The 12,069-nt window shown below is 41.9% G+C and overlaps 1 protein-coding gene across 3 annotated transcripts in view; it reads left to right on the top strand.

Moving 5' to 3' along the window:
- The window catches only part of LOC137094983 (cytohesin-3), a 326,264-nt gene that overhangs the window by 300,615 nt on the left and 13,580 nt on the right, over positions 1 to 12,069 (top strand). For 2 of the 3 annotated variants that reach the window (XM_067461080.1, XM_067461082.1), the window contains exons 8-9: positions 1,039 to 1,187; positions 4,618 to 4,730. In XM_067461080.1, the coding sequence (XP_067317181.1) occupies positions 1,039 to 1,187; positions 4,618 to 4,730 (262 nt within the window). The remainder of the gene's footprint in view (positions 1 to 1,038; positions 1,188 to 4,617; positions 4,731 to 12,069) is intronic. The other variant, XM_067461081.1, reaches the window with a different exon arrangement.

Below are 12,069 nucleotides of genomic sequence, written 5' to 3'. Positions count from 1 at the left end.
ATGGCCCACAAGGTCTCTTCCAACTCTTATGATTCTATGATTCCTGACACAAAGAAAAAAGAAAGAAAGAAAACACTTTTTGGATTCGAACCACCTACCTTTTGGTCAGCAGTCCTGCTGGTACAAGGGTTTAACCCATTGCATCACCAGGGCTCCTGGGAGAGAGTGATCTGCCCAAGGTTATCCATTAGGTTTCCATGACCGAGCAGGGATTCAAACCTTGTCACCCAGGAGTCCTTTCGATCACTTAAACCACATTGTTTCCAGGTTACAAATATTAGGTAAATTAACTCATAAAAATATAGCACCAATCAATGAAAAGCACCATGTTCAGGCACTTGCTGAGCTGTTGAACTTGCTGACTGAAAGGTCGCAGGATCAAATCTGGGAAACAGCGTGAGCTTCCACTGTCAGCCCCAGCTTCTGCCAACCTAGCAGTTCGAAGACATTCAAATGTGATTAGATCAATAGGTACAGCTCTGGCGGGAAGACAACAGCACTCCATGAAGTCATGCTGGCCACATGACCTTGGAGGTGTCTACGGACAACGCTGGCTCTTCGGCTTAGAAATGGAGATGAGCACCAACCTTCAGAGTTGGACACGGCTGAACATAATGTCAGGGGGAAACTTATACTTTTACCTCAGGCACTTGTTCCTCCTAACTTTGGAAACTTTGTCATTGGATCCAGACCAACTCATGGTCTTCTTTTCAAGAGAAGACTTGCATAGGATGTTCATCTCACATTTAATATGCCTTTGGATGATGTTTTCCTAATGTTACAGGAAGTTAAGAATAATTTCTAAGCCTTCTTCACATCCAATTCTATAACAATAACAACTTACAATCATGAACTTTCAACCTGGCTTTCTCTCCCCTTAAGTTTTTTGGATCTAACATATAGATTTTGACTTTGTTGGAGGGTTAAGGGATAAGCAAGTGTGTCTCCTGACTTTGCATATTTGCTCATAACCAGTTGTCGCCTGGTTTTATAATGATCATCCGAGACAAATCAATCTGCTTTAATGTTGCATTTCAGATACATGCTACGTGCTCTCTTTTGCAATCATTATGTTAAACACTAGCCTTCACAATCACAATGTAAGAGACAAACCAACAGTAGAACGATTTATATCTATGAATCGAGGCATTAATGAAGGCGGGGACCTCCCAGAAGAATTACTACGGGTAAGCTGCTTTTAAAGTGGCCAGTGTGCTGCTGACTTGTTGCTTTGATGTTTACTCAGGGAATGCATGTGTCAGTTCTGGCACTGATCCCTATGGGAACCAGCATTGTAGGATATTTCTCATGTGGCAGTGCATTTCTGCAGCAATAACAGCAACAATGATCCATCTTTCAAGGCCCATAGACTCATTCACATTTTCTTTTCCATTTAAAATAATAATAATAATAAAATACTTTATTTATATTCCACTCTATCTCCCCGAGGGGACTCAGGGTGGATTACAGAACACATATATGGCAAACATTCAATGCTTTTATACAATTAACAAGTCTCTCTCTTCCTCCCAAATGTTATCTGTTCTCACATTTGCCCCCCAAAACCCACCCCAAAAAGACCTTTGGCCTTTTTCTTCCTCAAGTTTTGTCATTTCCCACAAAGAAGACCCCCCCAAACCCATTCAGAAATGTATTGTTGAAGACTTTCATGGCCGGAATCACTGGGTTGTTGTAGGTTTTTTCGAGCTATATGGCCATGGTCTAGAGGCATTCTCTCCTGACATTTCGCCTGCATCTATGGCAAGCATCCTCAGAGGTAGTGAGGTCTGTTGGAACTAGGAAAAACGGTTTATATATCTGTGGAATGACCAGGGTGAAACAAAGGACTCTTGTCTCCTGGACAAGAGTCCTTTGTCCTTCACACCTAGCTCCAGCAGTCAAGAGTCCTTTGTCTCACCCCATGTAGTCCCAAAAGAATTATACTAAGATAATAACTCATGTTATTTACCTAAAATACTCCCCTAATATGTCCCCAGTGGTGCAGCGAGTTAAACCCTCTATTTTTATCAGTTTTATACCTCTTTTTAATTGTGCAATGCTTTTGACACAAAATAATTTAATAACCTCCACATTTGGAACCCACACATAAAAAAACAAAGGCCACACATATGAGCGCACAAAGAAAAGAAGACGTCTCAGGATGCAAATGAAATGAGATTTTAAACATACCTTGATAAGATCCTGAGACATGTCTCTGTCCTACTGTTGCAACGGATGTTCTGTGGTTTTGCATTTTTTTTCCTTCTCAATCTGGAGAGATGCTTATCAGTCTTTTATGATGGAGAAGATGTGTGCCTTATGCATGGATGCATCTTCCTGCAGGTCTTCAAAGGAGATGCTTTATTTTTAGAAGAGAGATCTTTTTGTTTAACATTCTGTAACGTAGGCTCTTGGAACACGGAGAATTCCACACATCTGTTTGGTTTCTGTGTGATCCTGGAGTGTTTTGAACGACCAGACATGTTTGCAGACTGTGATCCAAACCATGCTTTCCTTTTAAGTGCTGTGTAACTGCCTGTTGAGCAAATCACGCATCATCAGGCAAATATTTGTACTTCCTGCCTAAGAAAAGTGAAAAATGCTTGCGCAAACAGTCATTCAGATTATTGTCGAAGGCTTTCATGGCTGGAATCACTGGGTTGTTGTAGGTTTTTCGGGCTATATGGCCATATTCTAGAACAGGCATTCTCAAACTGTGGCCCTCCAGCTGTTTTGGTCTCCAACTCCCAGAAGCCCTAATGAGCTTGTTCAGTTGTCAGAAATTCTGGGAGTTGAAGTCCTAAACAGCTGGACGGCCACAGTTTGAGGATGCTTGTTCTATAATCTAGAAGCATTATCTCCTGACGTTTCACCTGCATCTATGGCAAGCATCCTCAGAGGTTGTGAGATCTGTTGGAAACTAGGAAAATAGGGCTTATATATCTGTGGAAAGTCCAGAGTGCGAGAAAGAGCTCTTGTTTGTTGGAGCTGGGTGTGAATGTTTCAATTGGCCACCTTGAACAATTTCAATAGAAAGGAAGAACTGGGTTGTTGTAGGTTTTTTCGGGCTATATGGCCATGTTCTAGAGCAGGGGTCCTCAAACTATGGCCCATGGGCTGGATACGGCCCTCCAGGTCATTTACCTGGCCCTTGTTCAGGGTCAGCCTAAATCTGAAATGACTTGAAAGCACACAACAACAACAACAACAACAACAACAAACCTATCTCATCAGCCAAAACCAGGCCCTCACTTCCCATTGAAATACTAATAAGTTTATATTTGTTAAAATTGTTCTTCATTGTATTGTTTTTAAGTTTTTTTTACACTACAAATAAAATATGTGTAGTGTGCATAGGAATTCATTCATGTTTTTTTCAAATTATAATCCGGCCCGCCAACAGTTTGAGGGACTGTGACCTGGCCCTCTGTTTAAAAAGTTTGAGGACCCCTGTTCTAGAGGCATTATCTCCTATTTTTTTAAATCTAATCTTTGAATTTTAAATTAAGTGAACCTTCTGTAGCTTGTTGACCTGAGGTTCATATTTTTATGGTTAGAACATGGTCGTATAGCCCGAAAAACCCTACAACAACCCAGTGATTCCAGCTATGAAAGCTTTCGACAATACAGAAAGGAAGAAACCATGAAAATGAACAAAATCTGGCCACCAATATTAAAAAAAACCTCTAAAATTATAACTGTAAATAAAGAACAAAATTCAAACACAGGAGAGCTCCAGAGAAGAAACAATCAGGAACAGCTAATCACCTCTCAACAAAGAATTCCCCCAGGCGGTAACAAGCCACGTCTAAAAACTGTCAGGCCATCAAATGCTACTCAAGATGGCCAGTTGAAATATTCACACTTGCTTTCAACACACAAAAGTTCTTTGTGTTTTCCGGGCTGTATGGCCATGTTCCAGAAGCATTATCTCCTGACGTTTCGCCCACATCTATGGCAGGCATCCTCAGAGGTTGTGAAGTCTGCTGGAAACTAGGCAAGTGGGGTTTATATACCTGTGGAATGTCCAAGGTGGGAGAATGAATTATTGTCTGTTGAATGCAAGTGTGAATGTTGTGTTGAATGGCCTTGATTAGCGTTGAATGGCCTTGCAGCTTCAAAACCTGGCTGCTCCCTACCTGGAGACCTCCTTTGTTGGGAGGTGTTAGCTGGCCCTGATTTCTTCCTCTCTGAAATTCCCCTGTTTTTTAATAGTTGTTCTTTCTTAGCTGTGTTTTGGAGTTTTTTAAATACTGGTAGCCAGATTTTGTTCATTTTCATGGTTGCCTCTTTTCTGTCCACAAGCATGTGGCCAGTGGGCAACATTCACACTTGCTTCCAACAAACAAGAGTTCTTTCTCCCACCCTGGACTTTCCACAGATATATAAACCCTATTTTCCTAGTTTCCAACAGACCTCTAAGTCATAGATGCAGGCGAAACATCAGGAGAGAATGCTTCTAGAACATGGCAATACAGCCCGAAAAACCTACAACAACCCAGTCATTCAGATTGTTGCTCTGAAAAGCACTGTCTCTTTGAGAACTTTCAACAGAATCTATTAACCATCTCTTGCCTTCCCAGCATTGAGGTTAAACTTTTCCCCATTTTCTTTCAGAATTTATATGAAAGCATTAAAAACGAGCCTTTTAAAATTCCAGAAGATGATGGGAACGATTTGACCCATACGTTTTTTAACCCAGACCGAGAAGGCTGGCTGCTGAAATTAGGTCAGTAAATAGATAATTTCTCCCTTTGCCTTCTATATTCACCTGCGCTTTGTCCCCTGATCCTGCTTTTGTGAAAATCCAATGCATTGGGATTCCTGTTTATTTCTGATCAAAATGTCGCCAAGTAATTTTTGTATTATTTTTGTACCTCTTCCTAATTTGCAATTTTGTGTGGCTAAACCTGTCAGTAAAAATGGATCTCTGTCTTTTACAGAAATACCAAAGACAAATAGATAACCTTTATGTTTACTTTCGACCATTCCAAAGACTACTGTGATAAAGTATTTCATGAGATTTCTCTCTCTTCCAAACACAAATGAAGTGCTCCTGTCTGTTCCAAAGGTTATTCCTGTGTGTCTTTAGGTTCACTCCCATATTTGTGAATTTCTGTTGGTGTGACTTTTGGCTATGATTTTTTAAATGAGTGGTTTAAATGTGCCTTCTTGTTTTCCTTTTGGCCTATGACCTATCACCTTTCTGTTCTGTGACTGGCTGTCTCTGCTTATTCTGCATTAGGAGGTACGTACCTGATGGCTTTCTAGCCCCTCTCTTCTTCTGTTGCTTGTTCTTTCCTTATTTTCCCCCTTCCTCCTCCTGTTTTGCTCACTTTCCTTCATTTTAGCATTTGTGGGATTACCCTGCTTGTCATTTAATAACACTAACTTGAGATGGGTGAAGCCAATGGATTTCCAATCATGTCTATAATCAGTTCTTGTGGGTTTTTTCGGGCTATATGGCCATGTTCTAGAGGCATTTCTCCTGACGTTTCGCCTGCATCTATGGCAAGCATCTTCAGAGGTCTGCTGGAGCTGGGAAAAAGGGGTTTATATATCTGTGGAATGACCAGGGTGAGACAAAAGGCTTGTCTATAATATTCCCAAACAATCACTGTTTCTTCAGGTGCTCCAAATACTTCACATTCGTTGACATTCAGCCCTGGTTTGGCAAATCTTTGACTCTGTAGAATTAGTAGCCAGGTGTGATGTACTTTATTTCCTCATATTATGTACTAGCCGTCCCCTGCCATGCATTGCTGTGGCCCAGTCTGATGATCTGGAAAATAAAGTAATTGTTTCTAATCTATGTAATTTCTTCATGCTTGTGGATAAACAGTATTTCTTGTTGTTTCTTTGTCAGTGTTGATGTGGAGATTGTCTGGTTTGCCTACTCTGGAACATGCAACATATCATTGTCCTTCTTTAGGGGTCCCTTTCAAATCTATGATATTATATCTGTGTGTGTGTGAGAATCATATATATCTATCTATGTCTATGGCTGGATGGCTCTTTGTCAGGAGGTCTTTGATTAGATTTTCTTGCCCTGGTGAAGAGAATCATAGAATCCTAGAATCAAAGAGTTGGAAGAGACCTCCTGGGCCATCCAGTCCAACCCCTGGACTGGATGGCCTTAAGTATTTTCTGTTGGTCATGGGGGTTCTGTGTAGGAAATTTACCCCAATTCCGTCGTTTGAGGGGTTCAGAATGCTCTTTGATTGTAGCTGAACTATAAATCCCAGTAACTATAACTCCCAAATGTCAATGTCTATTTCCCCCTAATGCCATCTGTGTTTATATTTGGGCATATGGAATATTTGTGCCAAGTTTGGTTCAGATCCATCATTGTTTGAGTGGTCTCTGATGTAGGTGAACTACAACTCCCAAACTCAAGGTCAATGCCCACCAAAACCTTCTAGTGTTTTTTTGTTGGTCATGGGAGTCCTTGTGTCACCTTTGGTTCAATTCCATCATTGTAGAGAATTCTTCTGGAACGTGGTCATACAGCCTGGGAAACTCACAGCAAGCCAGTGACTCCAGCTATGAAAGCCTTCGACAACATAGTTTGGGAATGCTTTGGAAAGATTGCCTTCTTGAAGGAAGGGCTGTATATCAGAATGTCAGAGCCATCTTCCCATATTCAGTAGGCATTTCTACTTCACCTATATCATAAAGCCAAGAGGTTGTAGACGCTTCCGTCTAAATATGTCCTCGATGAGATCCAATGTAGCTTGTTTGATCAGACATTCTGATTGCTGATTTATTTATTTATTTACTTACTGTATTTGTATACCACCTTTCTCAGCCAATTGGCGACTCAAGGCGGTTTCCAACAAATCAGTATACATACAACATAATATAGATTAAAAACATTAAACAATATAAAACATCACAAAAGCAATAAAAACAACACCATCAGCGTCTCATTATTCATGATTGCTGATTTAGAGGCCTAACTTCAATTGATCTCAAGGGCAGCTGGTTGCTGTTGCATTGAAGTGGGCAGCAGAGGAACCCTTCTTTTGCGCCTTTTGAATTGTGGAATTGGCTGTCAACCTGTTGTTTGTATTCACCTTGTTTGCAGGTGATTATTGAGGGGGCAATTGCCCACCCGCCTCTCGCCTGCCCTCTGCCATGACCATTTGTTGCTTTCCTTCACTGGGAGCCCAAGGGAGGCCACATTCGAAAGCGATTTGTGCTTCCCTTCCTTGCTCCAGCAAAGATGACAGATTCTCTGTGTCTGCATGTCTTGGATCAGGGAGCACAGCACAGCGGAAGCAGCAGCAGAGGGAATTGCGACAGCACCGTGTTGAGCAGACATACAGTACGTAAACCAGAGACTCTGGAGAGTTAGTGCTAAAGAAAGAAGACGGAGAGCCGAGTGTGTACGGTTTGACATGGCAGTGGCCAGTTATAATCTCCATCTCACTGGCCACATAGGTCCCTGCCTGTGTTTCATCCTTGGAACTACAGGCAGTCCCCGGGTTACGAACATCTGACTTACAAACAACTCATAGTGAAGAACAGATGTGAGACAACAGGAAGTGAGAGAAATCTGCCCCTTGGAAGGGAAATCCACTCCTAGAAGAGTTATCATGGGGAAAAACTTTATCACCAATCTTTGATTCCACAACAGGACATGTTTTTCAAAATTCAATTGTCACAAGGCTAGAAAGTGAGGCGAAATATTGTGAACAGGGGCACAGACTCAAAGGGAAACACTACAGGGATGTCCACCCTTCCCTATGATATTCAAAACTATATATATCTATATAACTAAAAATGTAATGTTCATTTGTGGGATTAACATAACTCAAAAACCACTGGACAAATTGACACCAAATTTGGACAAAATACATGTATCAGGCCAACGAGTGACCATCACTCATAAAAACACTGAAAAACACAGCAGAAGAGACTTTAAAAGCCAAAAAACAAAAAATACATTACAACACAGGCACACACACACACACACACACACACACACATATATATATATGCAAACACGCATATTTTATTTGTTTGTTTGTTTGTTTACTATATTTGTATACTACCCTTCTCAGCCCTTAGGCGACTCAAATATATATATACACAAATATTGTTGTTGTTGTTCATTCAGTCGTCTCCAACTCTTCGTGACCTCATGGACCAGCCCATGCCAGAGCTCCCTGTCAGCCGTCACCACCCCCAGCTCCTTCAAGGTCAGTCCAGTCACTTCAAGGATGCCATCCATCCATCTTGCCCTTGGTCGGCCCTTCTTCCTTTTACCTTCCACTTTCCCCAGCATAATTGTCTTCTCTAAGCTTTGCTGTCTCCTCATGATGTGGCCAAAGTACTTCAACTTTGTCTCTAGTATCCTTCCCTCCAGTGAGCAGCCGGGCTTTATTTCCTGGTTGGATCTTCTCGCAGTCCAAGGCACTCTCAGAACTTTCCTCCAACACCACAGCTCAAAAGCATCTATCTTCCTTCGCTCAGCCTTCCCTAAGGTCCAGCTCTCACATCTGTAGGTTACTACAGGGAATACCATGGCTTTGACTATGCGGATCTTTGTTGCCGGTGTGATGTCTCTGCTCTTTACTATTTTATCGAGATTGAACATTGCTCTCCTCCCAAGAAGTAAGCGTCTTCTGATTTCCTGGCCACAGTCTGCATCTGCAGTAATCTTTGCACCTAGAAATACAAAGTCTGTCACGGCCTGTACTGGTCCATTTAGTTTTCTTGGCAAGGATACTGGGGTGGTTTGCCATTGCCTTCCCCAGGGATCTCTGCCACGATCGTCACGTCTTGGGTGGCCCTTCACGGTTTCGCCCATGACTTCATTGAGGTGCTCAAGCTCCAGCGCCACGACAAGGCGGTGGTCCTTTGCTGGAGTACACAAATATATAGGCATACATATTCATATATATACACACACACAACACATATACACAGACTGGGCCACAGCAACGCATGGCAGGGGACGGCTAGTGTGTGTGTGTTTAACTCTAACACACACAGTTAGAGTTAAACTTAAAAAATGTACCTGTTCTGACTTACATACAAACTCAATTTAAGAATAAACCTAAAGAACTTATCTTGTTCATAACTTGGGGACTGCCTGTACTTTTCTGTTAAAGTTGGGGAGAGAGGGAATGGAGGTTTGCTTCAGGAATACAGGTGAGCCATGGATTTAGCAAGGAATGGGGGGAGTATTTCATGCTTCCAGAAAGCTACAGAGTCTCTTCAGGCTAAGGCGGTTTTGTATTTTCTACATTGACAGGAAATGCCTTCACCGTCTTTCCAGAATTTCTGGCTCCCTATCTTCCAAATGTCTTCAGTGGCAGTACGGGTTGCAGTCCTTGCTCTCTACATGATCTTGTCAAGGATCTTGACATACCAGTTCTTGGGAAGCCAGAACGTGGATTTGCTCCTTATTTGCAAAAATAAGTCCCTCTAGCAAATGAGCAGAAGTTGCTGATACCTTGGAATTAATTAGTGTTCCCCTTGCTAAAGGTGGGAGGAAGAAAAAAAGATGTATATACAGGCAGTCCCCAAGTTATGAACAAGATAGGTTCTTTAGGTTTGTTCTTAAGTTGAATTTGTTTGTAAGTTGGAACTTACAAACAAATTCAACTTAAACTCTAACTCCAGGCTTGTGTGTGTGTGTATTTGTATATGTATATACTGTGTGTGTGTGTGTGTGTATACACACACACACACACACACACACACACACACACACAAGTTTTGGATAGAATAGGAAAAGGTTAACAGCCCTGTAGTGTTTCCTTTGCTGTCTCTGCCCCTGTTCAGAAGATTTCACCTCACTTCCTGTCCCTGTAAGAATTGGATTTTGGAAAACTGGGCTTTTTCCTGTCGTATCACCTCCGTTCTTAACTGTTTGTAAGTCAGATGTTTGTACCTTGGGGACTGCCTATACATCAATTTACCAAACAACTTTTTGCAAGTGGCTTCCCGGCCATATTATGAATCAGGGGATAAAATAATCTCTCTGTTAACTATTCATTCTTCTACAATTCCTGATTCCTTAAAGCAGTGTTTCTCAATCTGTGCTCCTCCAGGTGTTTTGGACTTCAGCTCCCAGATATCCCAGCCAGTTTACCAGTTGTTAGGAATTGTGGGAGCTGAAGTCCAAAACATCTGGAGGAGCATAGTTTGAAAACCACCGCCTTAAAGCAAAGATGTTCACAGTGTAGCTCAAGGTCTCCATACAGGTTGCCAAGCCATTCTTGCATCTCTTGGAACCCCAAACTTCCCAACAAAAGTGTTTTGTTGTTGTTGTTGTTTTTTGGCCAGCAACAAAAGAAGTGACTTGCTACTCCTGAAGGCATCTGGGAGTAGTCCTTCACTTTTAAATATACTACAGGTCTTTAAAATAAAAATAACCATAATGCATTTCTAAACCATCCCAGGATGTTCAGCCACTTCTGGTCTCACTCCCTCTTCTGAAGTCTGTTTGCATTAACTGAATTGTTGTTATCCTCATAATCCATAATGTTAAGGCATAAACACAGAGGAGGAATGCAGTGCTGAATTTTGTTCCAGTCTCCTCTATATTTGGAAAATAAATGTTTGCGATCTCAAAACCTTGGTAATTTCAGTGTTGGGAGGAGGACCTGAGCTCCTTTTCTAACTGTTGGATGAGTGGGCTTATTAACAAACGACCCTCCCCATAAATGTACAGCAGAGTAACTTATTAGCAGCAGCGTGACCCAGCCCCAGTAGCCCAAAGTGATAAAAAGAAGCAAAACACACAGACCAGTGTTATATCTTCCTTAGGAGGCTTTTCTTTGTAGTAAAATACTATGGTTGCACTATTTACAAGAATAAGGTTTCCATAACACAAATAAAGTTCTGTATACTTTCTTCTTTGCTTCCACGCTGGGCTTCTTTCTTATGCAGATAAAAAGCTTTGCTCTCACAGAGCCTCTTCTCACACCGAATTTACACAGGAGCTTCACACAGTAGGTTTATACACACTGGAGCTTTGCATAGTAGCTTTACACATGAGGCCTTCAACCTGGGTCTTCCACTCACTAAAGCTTCTCACACCAGGGCTTCTCATACTGTGAGGCCTTCTTGCAGACTAAGGCCTACCTCAATCACACAGAGGCTTCTCTCACAGACTGAGGCCCACCTCACACTGTGAGGTCTTCTCACAGACTGAGAACTTTCTCCCACTGAGGCAAACTAACACAGAGGCCTACTAAGCTACAGGCACACCTGCTTATATAGAACTGCAGCTTATGATGAGCCATTGCATCCATTTAACCCTTTCAGTGCTAGAATAACATTTTTGTAATTAAAAATACCTAGTTAGCCCCCGGTGGCGCAGTGAGTTAAACTGCCAGTGCTGCACAACTTGTTGACCAAAAGGTCGCAGGTTAGAATCCGGGGAGCGGCGTGAGCTTCCGCTGTCTACCCCAACTTCTGTCAACCTAGCAGTTCAAAAACATGCAAATGTGAGTAGATCAATAGGTACTGCTCCGGCAGGAAGGTAACGGCACTTCATGCAGTCATGCCCACCACATAACCTTGGAGATGTCTACGGACAACTCCAGCTCTTTGGCTTAGAAATGGAGATGAGCACCAGCCTCCAGAGTCGGACACGACTAGACTTAATGTCAGGGGAAAACCTTTACCTTTTAGTTAATTTTTAATATTTCTTACACTAACATCCTAATTTTAAAATGAGGCTGAATTTATCATACCAGCAAACAGACCTCTTGAACTTCCAAAACTTGCAGAGAACATTTGAATTCATGCATATGTTTATTCAGAGCTGTGTCAATGCACTTAAGACCAGCTGCCTCTGGAAAGTGTGGCAATTGAAAAAGTGTGTCTTGCGAGTAAACTACTGGCAAAGAAAGCTAACCCAAGATCTCTGTAACAGATTCAGACACAAGTTTACTTTGGGCTACTTTTAAGGCATTGCATAAGGATTAATTGTGGGCCAATTGAGGAGGCGGTGGTTGAAATAAGATCCCTCCTCCGTGTCCTTCCTAGCAGACTTTACAGCTGGACAAAGATTTTACAGGCGACAGATCCCAGGATGTGAGTCTTCTG

This window comes from Anolis sagrei, chromosome X (genome assembly GCF_037176765.1).
Source record: "Anolis sagrei isolate rAnoSag1 chromosome X, rAnoSag1.mat, whole genome shotgun sequence".
Lineage (NCBI taxonomy): Eukaryota > Metazoa > Chordata > Lepidosauria > Squamata > Dactyloidae > Anolis > Anolis sagrei.
The sequence above is the reverse complement of the archived record's forward strand: the minus strand, read 5'-3'. Positions and strand labels throughout refer to the sequence as shown.